The sequence below is a fragment of the Lagopus muta genome, chromosome 7, assembly GCF_023343835.1.
Source record: "Lagopus muta isolate bLagMut1 chromosome 7, bLagMut1 primary, whole genome shotgun sequence".
In the NCBI taxonomy this organism is placed as follows: Eukaryota; Metazoa; Chordata; class Aves; order Galliformes; family Phasianidae; genus Lagopus; species Lagopus muta.
Window position 1 is genome coordinate 4,366,904 of NC_064439.1, and position 18,328 is coordinate 4,385,231.

General features: G+C 43.5%; 1 protein-coding gene across 3 annotated transcripts in view; it reads left to right on the forward strand.

Annotated features, from left to right (window-relative positions):
- The window catches only part of CRHR2 (corticotropin releasing hormone receptor 2), a 129,897-nt gene that overhangs the window by 60,465 nt on the left and 51,104 nt on the right, over positions 1 to 18,328 (forward strand). For 2 of the 3 annotated variants that reach the window (XM_048951717.1, XM_048951718.1), the window contains 2 exons: positions 10,790 to 10,875; positions 17,272 to 17,378. In XM_048951717.1, the coding sequence (XP_048807674.1) occupies positions 10,790 to 10,875; positions 17,272 to 17,378 (193 nt within the window). Of the gene's footprint in view, positions 1 to 10,789; positions 10,876 to 17,271; positions 17,379 to 18,328 lie in introns of those variants that run through there. The other variant, XM_048951719.1, reaches the window with a different exon arrangement.

An 18,328-nucleotide genomic window follows, 5' to 3' on the forward strand; every position in this document is an offset into this window, starting at 1 on the left:
TTTTCTCCTGCCAAGTGTTTTCATGCATTTGTTAAACCTTCCTTATCCTGCTCCCCAGTGGGAGAAAAGAAGGCATTTATAGGGAAAAACAATCAACAGAAAGCATAGTGCTATTATTAGGTGTAATTGGACTTCAAGACTTAGAATTACTGTTGTATTTCCCTCTGTCTGCAGGGACTTTGCCTTCTTATTTCCAACAAACCTGGTCTGCACCAGCTTAAAGGCACTATTTATATCCTGTCACATCAGCAGTCATCTTCGCAATCAAAATTCAAGCCCTTGGTCTTGCTGAGTGTTCAGCTCAACCCACGGGACAGTGGGATTAGGGGGGATTTTGTACTATTGAGAATTAACTTGTCTTTGCAGAGATTGGGAGAACTTGCCCATTACCTGGAAGCACCTGGATTTTTTAAGCTCTTGTATCATGGTTAGTTAGGAAAGCTGGTAGGCACGACTTTGGCAAATGAACATCTGTGCCATGCCTGCACTGAGGAGGAGTGAGAGATCAGTGGGATGGAGCTTCACTGCCTGTCTGTGCTACACCACCCCACGTGTGAGTGCAACAGGATCTGTCTGATCAATCTGGAAGACTGGAATTTTCTACGAGGAGATGATTCTTATAAAGTACTAGATTATGATCCATACAACAGTCTGAAATGAATACATTGGAACACTGGAATACACACTGGCACAGGCTGCCCAAGGAGGCTGTGGATGCCCCATCCCTGCAGGCATTCAAGGCCAGGCTGGATGTGGCTCTGGGCAGCCTGGGCTGCTGGTTGGTGACCCTGCACACAGCAGGGGGTTGGAACTGGATGAGCTTTGTGGTCCTTTGCAACCCAGGCCATTCTGTGATTCTACAAATAGGCTGCCAACAGTAAAAATCCCTGCAAAGCTGTACAGCTGTTCAGGTAGATATTCCTGACAGGCAAAACCCAAATGCTGATGGTGTGGTAGTCAGGTGTTGCAGATCCTCGCACATGTTGTCTCCTGGCTGAGGACAAGTCCACTTTCAGGCTGCTTTCCCCTCCCTTCCACTGCTGTGCTGATCAGATCATAACACTTCTCAATTCCACTGTGCTTTACCTGTGGGTAATAAAGCACAGTTACACCTCCTCTTGTTGTCACTGCCATTTCTCAGTGCGTTCAGTAATTACGGCAAGTGACTAATTGAATTCTGAATTTCAGCTACGAGGCAATTATTATGAAGTTCAAATATTATTATCAGCCCTGATAGCATCCCAGAAGGGGGTCAGGCAGGGAGCTTCATAGCTGTGTGCTCTTCAAGTTGATCAAGCTGAGAAACAAGCTGGGCTTCAGCCCTGGTAGTGACATCCTTCCTCCCAGTTTGTTGCTTTGCAGTGACTCACACCCACCACAGAATGGGGGAGAACCAGTGGCCTGTTGGACTGACCAACAGTGAGAACTTTTTCTCAGATGAAGCCTTCTCATGTTTTCTGTGTATCTCTATACGTGGATCTTCCCACATGTTTGTACTAATTTGTGTGTGACCCTGAGCGCTACTTGGATGATAGCCTTCCTTAGAACAACTAAATCATCCAGATTTCAAGTGTGAGAAGCGTTTAGAAGAGGCGTAGGAGTGGTTGTTCCACATCTAATGGCAGGTCTGTTCAGGACAGCTACACAAAGTGAACAGCCACTGGTCTGCTGAGTCTCTGCCTCCACTGTGGTGACTGCAGTCCCTGGGGATCAGCTTGCTTGCTTAAACATAAGATTACAGTTCTGTATGTGATGTCCTTGACTGAAGGCAAGAAGTCCATAAGGAACCTTGATGTCTGTGCCTTGGACATGGGATGTCTTGGATAGAACTCGATGTCCATCTAGCAGCATGTGCATGATGAGCTCCCCTTGCAGATGGGCAACCTCTGCAAGGAATTGAATAATGATTATTTGGCTGAGCAATAGGTGTTGTAAGCAGAGAATGACAAAGCAGTTTCCAGGATAGTTCCTGAGTCATGCTTCAAAGGAGAGATTGCTTTGGGAAAGGACAACTGGTTTGACACCATTCACACCTCAGTCCTGAAACGGTTCCAAATGAAGATGTCAAGAGGCAGAATGTATGTTGTACTGGAGATGTGTTTTATTGTACAGGTTTTGTTAGCTTCAGATGAGTCAAAGAAGTGAAAAGACACGTTTATGTTTCCTGAGAAGAGCTGCGTGGCATTGATTGGAAGGGAATTGGAAAGTCAGAAAGAACGCATGCTTTATTTTCCATTATTTCACATTCATGGGAATTTCAGGGATCAAAGACATACAGTGCCACGTTTCTGAGTGCTTTGCACAGTTTATTCTGTGGGATCTGTCTTAATGTGTTGATAAGGATATATTTGCAGGCAGGCAGCCTAGGACAAGAGCGAGCAGAGCAGAGGTCCATCAGCATCAGAAGCTCTGAACTGAGACGATGTTCTTTAGACTGTAAACTTTATCAGTGCATCTAATGGGCCTCGGGCTGGAAATTTGGAGATTTGTTTTCTGAAGTGAAGAAGTCTGGAGGATTTCTAAACTCCTTAAAAGTTCCTTTTCTGACTTTGCTTTTTGACACATTGTATGACCTGGGTGAATCGCTTGAGCTCTGTAGCAGATAGGAAATCAATACAGAAAGTGAGCATCATTAGGCTGCTTGAGTTTCTTGTAAAGCATTTTAGAATTTCTGGCAAAGGAAAACAATAGAAAGCTGAGCAGTGGTTCTGATGTGCTTTCAAGCCTGGAGAAACATCAGACTGGTGGGCTGATAAAGCTGAGGTCAGAAATGTTTTACTAGGGGAACATTCCTTGCCTGAAGTACTGTTTGTCTGCCTTCCAACCCCCACCTGTAAGTGCATCAACATTCAATATCAATGTCAAAAAAGAAGAAACCCAACCCAAAATGACAGCGTGATTTCTACAAAAACCCCTTTGTACAAAAGGCTGGCTCTCAGGATGGGGTTTGCTGGCATACAGAACAATAAGCATGGGTTTGATAACTCTTCTTTCCTGTCCTTATTTTTGTCTGAATGTCTCCTTCACACACAGATGAAGTATGCAGAGATGTTTTTCTTTTCACTCTCACGCACAGCTGAGTGCTGTTACAATTGCATCCAAGTGCTACCACTGTCACTTCTGGTTTCTAGAAATAGCAAGCAGCAGACTGATGCTCAGTGAAGCCTACCTGGCTCCAGCTTGTCACTGCAGCATTCAGAAGAAGCCCATCACAGGTCTCAGGTGGGAAGGATGGCACATGAATAAATAATTCATTGCTCGTGATTCAGTCCCTATCTTTAGAGGCTTGCTGTTTTTCTGGGACTTTGAGAAAGGGCTAAGAATAGCATACACATGTAGTGACATATCCTTTATACAACACAGCTTTGTTTTCTGTCTCATTGGATCCTATGAAATCTGAGCAGTCATTGTGAGGAGCTTCTGTCATAGAGTCATAGAATGGCCTGGGTTGAAAAGGACCACAATGCTCATCTATTTTCAACCCCCTGCTGTGTGCAGGGTCACCAACCAGCAGACCAGGCTGCCCAGAGCCACATCCAGCCTGGCCTTGAATGCCTGCAGGGATGGGGCATCCACAGCCTCCTTGGGCAACCTGTGCCAGTGCCTCACCACCCTCTGTGTGAAAAACTTCCTCCTAATACTTAACCTACATCTCCTATCTCAGTTTAAAACCATTCTCCCTTGTCCTATCTCTATCCACCATCATAAACAGTTGTACCTCCTCCTGTTTATATGCTCCCTTCAAGCACTGGAAGGCCACAGTGAGGTCTCCCCTATCATGAACTTTGTTTTTACTGTTTATCACAGTGGATAAGCACCCAAGAAAAAGTTCTGCTTGATACCAAGTAAATGTCTTCTATGAAACACACTTTTAAATTGAATAAAAATTATTTGGAGATGGAAACTCTAAAAGTGAAATAGAACTTTTTTCTTTTTTGACCAAAGCATAGTGGCTGTCACTTTGGAGTACCCAAAATACAACCATTTAGTTTTAAATACTGGAGGAAACACTGGGAGAAGTTGGCAAATCCCAATGATCAGGAGATTCTAAAAGGAACAAGTTCACTGACTTGGATTTAAGTTCCTCCTGAAGGCCGGTGGTGGAAGGAACGGAGCTGAAGTTCCCTGTGTTGTAATGTGGGTGCAGTGGATGGGGCTGTGAGCAACCTGGTCTAGAGGGAGACGTCTCTGCCTATAGCAGGGGGTTGGAACTGGAGGATCTTAAAGGTTCCTTCCAACCCAAACCGTTCCATGATTCTGTAATGTTTGAGGATGGAACGTTATGGGATTTTTTTATAATTATTATTATTGTTCTTGAGTCATTTTTCAGGAGACAAAAAAAAAGTTTTATAATTGTTTTAATAGACTTTTCCCACCAAGATAATAGCAAAAATAAAATAAAATCCCAGTAGAGAGGCTTAGCAGACTCTCTGACAGAGTTTTACAAAGCCATTACTAGAAATTCTTGGGGCACATTCTTCTTCATCTGGGCTGAACAAATCCTATCAGCAGGGAGATGGACACCACGACCTGCTGTGCTTTCCAGTCATTTGCTGCATCTGTGCTTCTCTGAGGATGCCACAGCTCTCCTCTTTCAAAAGTGTTCTTTATAGAGGCTTTGTTGAGTGGGGATTCTGATTGTCTGGTTGAGGGCCTCAGCACTCAGCCAGCCCTCTGGTACCCCTAGCTGTGCGCAGCTCAGAACTTAACAAACCATGCTTTATTTATTTATTCATTTGCCTGTTTATTCCTTTGATCCAGTAGCAGATGAACTTGTCTCATTCTTTTTGGGCGCGTGGGATCCAGGACAGAAGGTATAAATAGCTGGAGAAGGCAGATTTCTAGTTTTAATGATGACTGGAAATGTGTACCGTGTCAAAGTCATCTACGTGAGACACAGCAAGGTGATAAATCACAGCTATGATGTGATTCTATGATACGATGAAACTCTTCTTAAAAATCAGCTTAGCCCCAGTCATCAAAGATGAGCTCCATTCCAGCAGTGCTTGCATGCAGTGCTTCTTGTCTTTCACCTGCTAATGACTGCAGGGATGTGGTTAACTGCCTGCTGAAGATTGCATCCAGTTATATTTCCCCTCCATTCATCTCGTGTTTATTTCATGCTTTTAATAGAGTTTTACTGACTAAATACAAACCTGTCGCCAGGCCAATCCATACAGATTGGATTTCTGATACACAAGAGATTTTATTTTCTTCAAAACAGGTGATAAAGCAGGGAAAAGTAAATACCACACACATCTAATACCTCTCTTCGTAAATTCCATTCAGAAATGCCACATCATCTGCTTTTGGGAATGAAATTAAAGTCAAGGTTTTAACTCTGAAGCTGATGTAAACCACTGATACTAAGCTGTGTTTTTAAGTTGTTCCAGAGCATAGTAGTGTCCTGTGGTACAGCTTTCATGGCTACTCTGTGTGCATGTGCTTTTATTGCCTGATGGTAATGGTTGCTGATATGGTACTGATGGTAAAATGGTACTGATATGGTAAAATGTTCATGTGAAGACTTGCAGTTTTGAAGCAGATACACTGAAAACCATCATTTATCACCATCACCCAAAGTCTCTAATTTGAGATCCTAAGTCCAGAATGTATTAGAAAAGTATGGAAATCACAATTGGGACGACAAATACTGAATGTTGCTGAACCATTTCCTCATTAAACAGAAGGCTGAGGAATCTTTTAGAGGAATCTCTGGCAGTTCTGTTAATAAAGTGTTCTTTGCTGGGGAGGAATTTATTTTGCATGAATTTAGGTGGCAACAAGTCACATTTTATTTTTCTAGACTTCCCCCAGGCTCATCGTGGCATGGATTGGCAGGGATGCTGAAAGGGTGATAAGCAAAGCTGAAAACAGTTTTGATGTCTCCCCCTCTTATCTAAGACCAACTATCTTGAATGTGAGGAATCCTTCAAAATCAGAATCACAAAATCACAGAACTGTTTGTGTTGGAAAGGATCTGTAAAGGCCATCTGGTCCAACTCCCCTGCAAGGAACAGGGACACCTACAGCTCCATCAGGTGCTCAGAGCCCCATCCAGACTGATCAAGTTCTATTTGTGTTATGGAATAAATGGGTAAAGTCTACAAGCTTCTACAAGGTCTCTCAAGACCTTCCTTGTCAGATCTGTACTATTACGGGTTATTAGAGTTAGGATAGTATGGTTAGGTGGAGGTTGGACTTGATGATCTTGAGAGTCTTTTCCAACCTGAGCAATTCTATGATTCTGTCATTATCCCTTACTGACTTATGGGCTGTTTGGGGATACATTGCTCAAATCCAAGTTGATCTCCTTTATGTAAACAACAGACAGGCTGGGGTTTCTTAACAATCTTATTTCCTCCCCACACTGATAGAATTGTAATTATCATGCTCTGTGTTCAGACCAAATTAAGTGACACTGTGTTTTTCTTCCCCACTTAAGGAACCTTTGATCTCTCAGTTATTCTCCACTAAGAGCAGATCAAGTTTATTATCGTAGTGCATGCGTGAGCTTGTATGTATGTATGTAAGTGAAACATTCCTGTAGTTATTTGATAGCTTTTTTCTAACTTCATTCAGAAAAGAATGGTAAAAAATAGACTGAGCTGGGCAAGCTTCTCCAAAAACCTGAAGTGAGGGAGATTTGGCACCGTGCTGCTATCTGCAGTGTCCTCACCATGCTGCAGTGGCTTTTGTTTCCTCTGTCTTTGTGTATGCAGGTAAATAAAGGTTTCAAAACTATTTTAGACAGCTGGAGCTGAAATACTGGTGTATTTCACTGGTGTAATACTGGTGTACTGGTGTAGACTCAAGGCTTGGCATCCTGCTGTCAAAGCAGCAGCCACCAAGCAGGAGCAGCAGCGGAATATTCAGCAGTGCTGTCTGAAGGGCTGCCATTGCTGCAGTTGACTCTGGGAATAGTTCCAAAGCTGTCATTGGCTTTATTGTTGGAATATGACCGTGGTCTGTATGACTGAATCATTGCTAAGAATATGAAAATGTGTGTTCTAGTGGCTGGGCTGGAGGGGGTGAAATATGTTTTTTGGAAGCTAGCAACCTGAGTGAAGGGCTGAGCACTACTGAGTATTTCTTGCTATTCAGGGAATCCCCTTTTACCTCCTTTCCTGTCCCTTGGAGCGATGATTAAATGGAAGCAATCAAGAGCCAGAAATGTTGCTAATAATCTGCAGTAAAAGGAAATCAACATTTTCAAAGTCAAGGAAGAAGCCATAGATGAGGGCAGAATTAATTAATGTCAGGTTGTGTGTCAGAAGTTGTGTGTATAATGGCTGCCTGCTGCCTATGTCATCGTGCCTCATCTGCTGCTCATTTTTTTGCTTGCACAAAGATTAAATCTGCTTGTCTGGTTGTATTACATGTGTGCAAGTACACACAGGGCACAAATAGCCAGAAGTTACAGCCACCAAAAACCTCTTTATTAATTTTATGTATGTGATCCTTCGAAAAAAGTCAGTGAGGCAAGAGAAATGAAAATAGACTGGGTTCCTCAGCATCCCATTTGTCTAAGGAAATGAAAATTGCCATTTGTTTCACTAGAAAGAAATAGTGCTGTAACTATCATTAGCTATTGTTGCCCTGGAAAGATTGTGTATCTATTCCCTTCGTGACCACTCATTGTGTGCTCCTACAATGGAGTTCTTCCATTTTATCTTACTTTTTCTCCTTTTTCATGAGCATGATTAAGAACAAATGGACTCCATCCAGTCTCCTGTACGCAGAGCTTGAAAGCAAAGTGCAATAATTGTTACAGCAAGAAGCACATTAAAACCAGCTCTCACTGGAAAAACAGGTGTGGAGGAATATTCTTCTGCTTAATAGCCAGAGAGATCATAAAGTTCTTTTTGTGAAATCACCAGTGGTTTCTCTCTTCTCTTTCATTACATACTCCAGAGCTGAGGCACATCTGCCTTCTATTGCTGTCTTTGGTGTTTTGATCATTGCTGCAACTCCTCATGTCCCAATGACTCAGTTTGTCATTGAGTCCAGTCTGTGTTATCTCACCTTTTCTATTCCACTTTTGACAGTAAGTAGGGGTCTACGAAACAACCTGTGGTCACTGTGGAAAGAATTAAGATGATTGTTCATGATGGAGAAGCAAAGGGGCAGCACTACTCTCTTCTCTCTGGTGATAGTGACAGGGCCCATGCAGAAGTCAGATTTGGCTACGAATCCCAGACTGACCATAGGACTCCCATCCATTTTATTAGCAAGGTTTCATGTGAAAACAGAGCTCTGTGACCTGCAATGGGACCTTTTTGCATTTACCAACCGTGTCAATCCAGATGAAAAAGGACAGGACAAGAGCCTCTTTGAATATCTGACAGTAAGAAAGAGAAGATCGAAAGAACCTTCAGGGGATGTTTAATGTCACAGCCAGCTAGCGTGAACCCAGAGGAATAGCTGGGTGCCTCCAGTGATTCACTGCAGGCCATGGGAGCCTCATTGGACAGGATTATTTCTCAGGTAGTGAGATTGCTCATTTACTTGCTGGGAGGATTTTCAGGTGGCCATCCTGTTCTGTGGAAAGTCATTTATCCTTCTATAAAGCAGGTTGTAATAGGCAGGGGAGGTGCAGTGCAGGAGACAGAGGCACTGGACTGATGCAGGAGAAGGCACGGTTTGTGATGGTTTCTAACTCTGTTGCAGTCCTGCCAGGTCACTTTCAGGAAGTTGTGAACGTGTTTTGCTTCTGTTTTCATACCTGTAAAATGGAAATAGCACTGAGGAGTGGAAGGAGTTTGTGGGGATGGGGAAGGAAAGCCCAACATTTGTTATCAACCGAAAGGAGTCTTTGAAGGGAGCCATGAGTCAAATGGTTCTTCTTCCCCTGGTTTTGACACTTCCCCCATCCTTCACCCAACTTCAGGCTATTCCTGTTTGCTGCCAATTTTCTCATCTGGGGGGAAGTTAGAAGAAGAGTGGTTTTCCTTTTTTGGGTGGATAAGTAACACTGATTCAAATATACCCTTCCTCTCTGGATTTCTTATGGAACGATATCCTGAAAGTGGGATTCAGGATCAGATTAAGCACCAGAGCTTCCCACTGTCTGTCTTGGAGAGTCAGGTGTTTGGTACAGAGACTCAAAATCTGCAACCATTCTGCACAGAGGGCTGCATCATTGGCCAAAAGGAGCTGCCAAAGTGAGGGACTTTCAGCACTGTGCCTTGGATCTGGCTTCTTGAATGCCACTGACATCTGCTCTCAGAGAAGAGGGTAAAAGATGTCTTGAGGCATGTTTAGCCTGGTATGTTGAATAGTAATAAACATCAGTGAGGAAAGAAGCCTAATCACCTGCTTCTTTCTCGAGTGAAAATTGCATGTAAAACTGCACAGAAAATGGCAGTCTGTACCTGATTTTACTGTAAGAAGGAGCAGGAACTGCATGAATTTGCCAATAATAGCTGACAGAAATGGAAACGGAGGACTTTAGCACAAGTTTTCTTAGTTGATCCAAATGTTAGCAGCCATTCCATTTGGCCATGTCACTCCAAGAAGAAACTGTGCAAGTAGAAAAGAACTGCATGAAGTTCAGTGGTCTGAATAGATACGGTGTAGCCTGGAGCATGTAGGTGAATGGTTGTTCCTCATTGCTTTCATGTGGACTTCCCCTCTCTATAGCAAAAAGCACCTTTTCAAGTCTTCTCAGTGGCTTTTTTCAGTGGCTATTGCCAACAGCACTTTCAGGAGCATTCAGTCTGATGCTTTCACTTGACATCTTATTTTCCTGATGGCTGACTGTTGAATTATACTGATTGACCATGGCAAAGTCCCAGCAAGAAATCGCATAAAGGGCAGAAAGAACATCATGAAGAGTTCATTAGGACGTTATATGTATCCTTTGGGGATCTGAATTTCCTGTTTTACTTCAACTTTCTTGTTTTTAAGACGGCTGAAAATAAGCATGGAAAAGTCTGTTTCATGGGACTCTCTGTGCTTTTAGTGTCTGGGAGAAGGTATTTTATACTGCACGGGTACCTCCCTGAGTTTTGAGGAGTTCTTAGCAGATGTTGAACCCCTTTCCCCACTTCCAATGCAGACAGTTCCCGGAGCTCCTCAGGGTGACATTGCAACTGGACACAAAATCTCTGATCAGTGAAGTAATTGCTGATTTTCGCTCATGTCTTGGGAGAAATGGCGCCTTGGAGAGAGATCAGAAGGGTTTTCTTTTTCATAGAGTATGGGTGAATGCATCCTACCCATTTCTAAGGTCTGCTCATGTGAGACCTCCACAGCACCTGCCCATCCCATGGTTGGGAGGTGTGGTTGTCTTCCTTGCAGAATTTATCAGTGATGCTGATGCATTGGAAGACTCTAGAAAATCAATATCCAGTATTGAGTTTGCACTGGGATAAGTATGGTGAGAGTGGAGCAACGTTTACTACATGCATTGTATTTTCCTAGTTGGAACACTTAAAACCTAAACCTTTCTGCCTGTGTTTGAATACACCTGTTACAGACACGTTCAGTTTTCTCTTGAAATCTCTTTTCCATACCTTTGCTGTCTTCCAAACCCATTTTCTTACAGAAACAGTTCCCAATAAATATCTTGATAAACTGATGGTCTCTAAGTTGTATTTACATCCCTTATTTCTCTTCTTCCCTCCTTTTGGCAGGCTGTCCTAGTCCTCAGACCCCACAGAGGTTGGGATATGCTGATTTGCGCTGTGAATGATCTGTACTGTTAATCTCTTCTTAATTACACAAATGTGTTAGACTGAATTCCAGCACAGAGTGTTCATTTCTCTTTTATTTTGGTCCCTACCAGGAAATGCTTACAGAGAATGCCTGGGCAATGGGACGTGGGCTTCCAAGATAAACTACTCTCAGTGTGAGCCTATTCTGGATGACAAGGTCTGTATTTTTCCTTTCCTTCGTTCTTCTCGGTGTCGTTTCTCAGCATATATGAATGCAAAGCCAAGCTTAAGGTTAACATACTAATTTGGGATTTCTGAGCTGGATTCCATTTCTGTCTCTGCAGTGAATCCTCCCTGTGAGTTCAGTCAAATTATTAATCCAGTCTCCACATTTCCTACTCAAATTTTTGTTAAAAAACAAAGGATGCTTTACTAGATTCTGTCTCTGACATTATATGTTTATGCAGATCCTTCTTAGCTTTGTTGAGAGCCTACAGCTGCTACAGTAAATGTTATTAATAAGAGCAATAATACCAAAAGCTTCATTGGGAGTGAAATGTAAGCTTTCATCAGCTGATTCCACTCCCTGTATGCCAGTTCTGAAGTCTCATCAACAACTGGCCTTTCCAGATCTCAATGCCATTTTCCCTAAGGCAAATATGTAAAGGAAAGGCAAAAGAAAAATACATAAAAAGCAAACTCAAGTCCCAGCTGTCTTTAAAAGACTGAGCCAGCCTGACATTACATAGGAGTTTACAGGATCAAATTAACATACAGGGGTAAAGCTCCTTCAGAAAAGCTGCAAGCTTATGCAAAGCCCTTTTTTTTTTGTCGGATGTCACCTTCTTTTGGACGCATCACAGGCATTCATCCTCACACAGCTTAAACCTTTCATCCTTCTGTGCCATGCTCTGTTTCCCTTCTTCTTTTGATTCTGTGGTGGGGCACACAGGCACACTTAGGCTTTGCCCTGTCTCTTTGCCAAGGGTCCAAGCCCAGCAGCTCAGACCTCGTTATGTTTTGGGCTTCTTTGCACTCTTCTGTCATTAGAGTTGTGCCACACCAGGTTCCAACAGAGGATGAAGACAAGGTCTTGCCTACTGCAAGTTGCTTGCGGAACTAATCCAGATTTCAGTCTCAGGACTGTCTGCACCCAGAACAGTCATAATGTGCCTTGATACCTGACCCATAAGATCCATGTTGCTAAATGTGGGCTTTCTCGAATGAATGAGAAAGCAGGTAGCTACACAGCAGGTGCTGAGGAGTACCCACTCATTCATTGGCGAGGTGGAATCCACCCCCTAAAAAAGCTAGAGGCTTCAAGAAAGTCAGAAGAATGCATTAGAAGATAACTGTTCTCCTTCGGGACTGATAAGCATTCAAGGTTGTCTGGCATAGTGGAGAAGGCACCATGGCATCTCAAGCTGAACCAATTTGGGACTGCTCCAGTTCAGCCTATCCTTACAGTTACCTTCCATTGAAATTGAAAACCCTTACTTGCTTTGTGCTTTTCCAGCTGGCTCAGTTCCCTGAACCATCATATTGCAGTATTGCAGGAACTTTGGGGACAAGGCACACGGTTAGGGAGGGAAGAGATGTCTGGGATGGAGGGGGATAGCAGCCCATGGTAGCTCCGACTGAGGAGGATTTTCAGTGCTGTGAGTTGAGTCTCTTATCAGTGAGCAGCACTGGGGGGTGGAGTGAGGCATGCAGTGCTGACTTAGAGAATGGGGTAAAGAGCCAGGCAAAGGCTAAGCATGTTTTTGGTGGTTAGCTCATACAGGAAACCTGAGCTGACATTAGCTCTGTTTTTGCTTTTAAAAACTTTGCAGCTATGGTGATAGTTTAAGGATTCTGAAGCAGCATGTTCCTTAAACAGAGGAAAGTGCAGATGTTCCCTCCACCCCTGTTTGCAAAAGCTTAAACATTCATTTACTAGACCTTTAAAGATTGGTGACAGGCTTTACAGTTTTTAATATTTGTGAATATTTTCTAAATCTCTGCATAATGCTCAGCATTGCAGATGAATACTTGAGTTGCTTTGTGACCTCAAAACAAATAAAGACAACAAAATCCATATGGATTTCCATAATCCTCAGTTTTGGTTAAAGGTGAGATTTGGGCACAGACATGAGCCTGTTGTTTGTTGTCTGATCCCAGCAGATGCCACGTATCTTCAGGCTGTAGCCCCACATGTTTTGTCTCAAGCCTGAGCCCTTACCAGAGTTCTAAGGAAGGATGTAGCTGGACTTCAGATGCAGCTATCAATACATGATACGTGGGGACAGGAGCAGGCGTTCTCAGGATCAGCCCAGTGTCAAATGCTTCATGCTATATGGAATCGTGGGGCCATACCACAGAAAAATATAGTTCTTTTCAGCTGTAGGTCAGTTTCAAGAGGCATAAGATCCTGAAGCACACATTCACTGATGTACTGCATTCATACATGAGTGCTTAACCTGTGGCCATAGCTGATAAAATCATGCTCTGGGGCTGTTTTGCTCCTAGATGGGCATCTGGGCTGGATTTAGCTTCCCCTGTGTAGTTAGGCAGTGTGGTTTAAGATGCCCCAGTGTATCTCCATACATCTGGCTGTTGTGACACAGGTCTTCTGGGATAACCGTGTCCTTCAGCAATTTGAGGTTGGTTTGTTGCTAGGACTGTCAAGGAAGCACAAAGTCTCCTGCATGCACCTCAAGGGATGCCTGTGTTTGTGCCACAGCTGTTTCCAGCCCTTGCTTCAGCTGTTGGTTCAGGTTTTCACAGATATCCTAATGTACATGTTTCAGTATCAGACCAAATTCCACCCACTGAATGATCAATTAACACCTTCTCCAGGTACCCAAATCAGGTACAGAAGCTGATTGTTTGGCACAGTGTGTAATAAGTGGGAAGTTTCTACTTAGCTTGCAGTCTCCTGTGTCAGTGATCCTTGCTGCATCTAGTACAAATCTGCTCTTGTTAGAAGATAAATGAGAGTCTCAAGCAGCAAAAAGTCTGCCTCAGCCTTCATAAGGAGCTATAAATCAAGAACTATGGGTTTGTTTATGTGGCCTTTGGCAGCTGGCTATGAAGTTGGCTCTGCTGCTCTTTTGAGGAGGCTTGAAGAAGTGTCGCTGAATCAGCATCGTGCTGGACCTAAGTTAACGTATCCTGCTGAGGACCACAGTCGTGTTAGGCACAGCCACCCAGCTTCCAGCTGGCCACAAACAGGAAAACAGTGAGCTCAGAGGCAGCTGCCTCTTCCCCTCAGTCTGACAGCAGTGAAAGTTTGCCTGGCTTTCTATTCACTTGTTTGGTGTTGAGTTATGATTCATCTCAGCTGATCTTTAATTATCCAGAAGTTACACGTTCGGTCCAACGAGTCGTCTAGCTCTCCTATGAAGCCAAGGGAGCAATAAAGAGGCCTCCTTGAGGAGTGACTCATTGCTGTTCCAACTGTTTTGCAGAAAGAACTGAACTGTCCTTGCACTGCATTTTCCCTGACTGCTGGGAGCCCAAGGCTTTGCTTGGCCACTGAACTTGCCAGCAGTCCAACAGGATGAGATGGCTCCCTTATTTTGGACATCAGGGAAGATGGGAGGAAGAAGGAGAGCTGTATTAGGAGAAAGCAGAAGTAGTAGGCCAGGCTGGATGTGGCTCTGGGCAGCCTGGTCTGCTGGTTGGTGACCCAGCACATGGCAGGGGGTTGGAACTGGATGAGCACTGTGGTCCTTTTCAACCCAGGCCATTCTATGATAGTAGAAGCCAAAGAATGCCAGTTTGTGTTAGAGCAGCATCTCATGTAACAAATACACTCCTAGTTTGGCCAAGGTCCTGGGCAACCTGCTCTAGGTGGCTCTGGGCAACCTGCTTGGGCAGATTGCATCACATGGCCTCTAGAACTCCTTTCCAACCTCAGTCATTCTATGAGTCTGCTTCCAAAAGTCTTGAAAGAGGAGATATGGTGTCTTCAAACTGGTCGCTCGTCCCTGGACTGGTAAGGAGATCATCCTAGCAACACAAAGGAATCTGAAATGACTGATGTGGAACTTTTTTCACAATCATAGAATCACAAAATGGCCTGGGTTGCAAAGGACCACAATGCTCATCCAGTTCCAACCCCCTGCTGTGTGCAGGGTCACCAACCAGCAGCCCAGGCTGCCCAGAGTCACATCCAACCTGGCCTTGAATGCCTGCAGGGATGGGGCATCCACAACCTGCTTGAACAGGGATACCCTAGCAAAGGTAAAAGTCCTGAGAATAGAATGACTCCTTCACTCTGGGAAGCCCAGAGTGCCTTAAACTTGAGAAGTTGATACAAGGTAAAAGAATAAAGCTGCACTTCCTCATTTTACGTGGCAGATAGCACTCTCTGACACAGTGTGATTGTCAGACATGGGGTATGGAGTGGAAGAGAGCTCCAGTGACATGCCCACTGCCAGCAGTGTCCTTGCCATCCCCTTTTCTATTTCCTTTCTAACATAATGACTCTCCTTCTAAACCACAAATAGGATTTAATCTGCATTTCAGTGTAGTGCACTAGCTTCCTGGAAGCAGAAGAACATTGTGTAGCAATAGAAGTTTCTCAGCATTTTAAATGCATCAGCCTTCAAGACAGAACAGTTATGCAAGTATTTACATTAACTCATCTTTGACCAACGTGGCTCATTCTGGGCACGTGTTTTTTCAACCCTAGAGGTGTTGTCTCCACTTCTACCAGAGATGCAGATTGCATGTAGGCTGGTGGGAAGTGATCTTGCAACCCTGTCAGCTTCTTTTTTCATAGGCACAGAGTCACTTCTTGTTTCTATGATATTCAAATTTGCCTTCAGGAAACCTTGGTTGTGTCAGCAAAGGGGAAATAAATGAATTCAGGCCTGCTTTTCCTTCAGCATGCACGTATCAAAGAGGACCTTAATTATTTGCTGGGGGTTTTTTTTCCAGTCAATTTTTTTTGTATGTTTTGAACCATGCCTTCTTAAAACTGAAGTAAAGTCAAGATAGAGGTTAGGAGCCAAAGGAGCAACTGGAAGGGTCAGTATCACACAGCAGATGCTTGGTCTGGGAGGAGCACTGCCGTCTTCTAGAAAACTTCTAACACTACATAAGCAATTAGTCAGGAAAAAATTAAGCAAGCCACTTTGCCAGAGCATGAACTGAATAGCACAGCAGTGCTTTTCAGGCAGACACATCAGTTGGAGTGTGTTTTCCTCCATTAGGTGACCTGCTGACTTAAAGCTTCATGTGGAATTCAGGTTTTGGGTTATTGTTGGATTTTCACTTTCCTCCTCTAGGCTATTCAGAAAATGGGCTGTGCTGGGGAAGTTTATTTTAGGGCATTTTATAATAGACTTAAAAATACCTTACGTGGTTGAGTTCAGTCCAGAAACAGCACATTACTCCGTGTGCTGAAGATACAGGCAGGTTTCATCGTGGAAATGGTTCCAAGAGGGCTTGCTCTCTGGCAGAGCACTGGGAGATGCTATCTCCATAGAACAATGGTGCAGATTAACTACAGCTGTTGGTTGTAGTTTCATCCAAACTTCCATTCACTGACAAATTCCTCTGACTGGAATAAAATGGGAAGGGAAATTGCTAGAAAAAATGAAACAAAGTAGGCTCGACCTAAATTAGAAAATTGATGCTATTTGCAGGATTTTAGTTCAGTATCTTTATCAAAAGGGAGGAAATTTAGATTCTAGGTCTTTCTTTTCTGAGGAAGGAGAACATCCCATGTGGGGGAAAAGTTTGCTTAGCCTGGAAAGAAACAAGACGTTCCATTTACTTCAAGGTCAAATTTTGGCCACATTGCATCGTTCCCTGATTTAGGTGGGAGCACTCTGTACTTATTTTTCAATCTGCAGGATCAAGAACCTGCCAACAAAGCCCTCAGCATCCTAAGAAACAGACTCTAATACAGAAATTTCATCGCATAGTTGGACCCTGCTAAAACCAAGAGCTCTGTTTCATCAAGTTCTCAGACCTGAGAGGACCCCACCAGCACTCTGTCGGTCCGTATCACTTGTTCTGCCCTCAGAGAAAGATAAGGCTCACAGTTGGCAGGAGGGCTCCTCAGAGAAAAATCAGCTCGTATGGAAAGGGCTTCTTCTGATTCACTGGTTCATTCTATATGAAAATCACATCCATCATATCCATTCATTTCCATGTGAAAATCAGGCAGTGTGTGAGGGAAAGTAGCATAACCTGCCTCCTCATGACTGTGTAGGCTCCAACATAGGAACCTTCTACAACATACTGATGTTTTGCAGCTGTGAGAAGATCATTGCCTGTGTCTTTGGTAGCTTTGTTTTCCCAAAAATGCAAAGTTCTGCAGTTTTACATGATGATGAAAATAAAAGATCTCAAGGAAATTGAGGAAAACAAGGGAAAAGTGACGTTTCTGCTGAGATTTGTAAGAAACTCTGGATAAATCCCAAACAGAAATGAAACCAAGCGTGTACTTTGTGCCTGGGCAGCATGTTTGGCTTCTACGTAGGCATCAGCCCTGGGGCTGTTATATCATTTGAATGTCGAGAAAAGTAATTACTGTTTCCTAAACTGATTAACTGTTCCTTAATGTCAGTGCTCAGAGGGTCATGCTGATTTAATCATGTTATCTCTTTACCTCCAGAGGAAGTATGCACACCATTACAAGATTGCCCTCATCATAAACTACCTGGGGCACTGTATATCAGTAGGGGCCCTTATAGTTGCCTTTATGCTTTTCTTGTGCTTGAGGTGAGTAATCTCTTTGCATGCTTCTAACTTGGTTGGGTGTTACCGGGTTACTCAAGCCCTCTAATCACACTGTCCAGTTTGTGTATCATCTTGAAAGGTTGTGGCTTTTCTGCTCCGGATCCTGTATGCGTCTTCAATGGTTGCTGCACTGGATGAGCTGTGATGATGGCTGCCATGCTTAAGACCTGAAGCTTATTGGTATTCAGGAAAGGGCTCTACGTGATTTATTGATGCAGCACAAAATTCACTGAGCGTGGAGTGCTTCATTAAGGGAAGCTGGGATTTGAGTGTCGAGTCGCAAATTTGGGGGGCAAGTTTTCTAAGGCACTGCATGATAACATGAGGCATTTCGTGTTGCCTGGCAGACAATGCCAAGATCTAGACCCAGGGAGATGAAATTAAAGCTTTCAATTTTGATTTGGGTTAATTTCAGTTTTTCTTCCATTAAAGAACTTGGAATTTTGCTTAAGTAACAAGGGGAGCATCTTTTTAGGACTTTTATCTCTGCAAGTGCTCATGAAACAAGGAATGCAGTCACTGAAACCATGTAGAAATGCTTCCCTTCTCCTGGTCAAGTGGGAGTGACCTGGTTGAAGGATATTTCCATGTTGTTAGTGTGGCCTTGTCTAGGAATGTGCAATCAGACCCCATCCAGGACTGTGATATGCTGATAGACAGTGACCAAAGTGAAAACGTTGCTGCTTTCCTAGGCTGGAGCATCCCTCCAAAGGCTTACACTGAGTCTTTCCCTTAAGCAGTGCTAAGTGGAGGGATGGCCTTGTTAACAGCAAGAATCTCCTTTCACCCCAGTGTGTATAAGCAGAATAAACTGTGCTCGTGGGAAGAAAAAAAGTAAAGCTTTAAACATTCTCTGGGAACATTTCTGATGCATCAGTTTAAACTTCCACTTCAACCTTTTCACTGAGCAGATAGTGCTAATTGCCATCGTG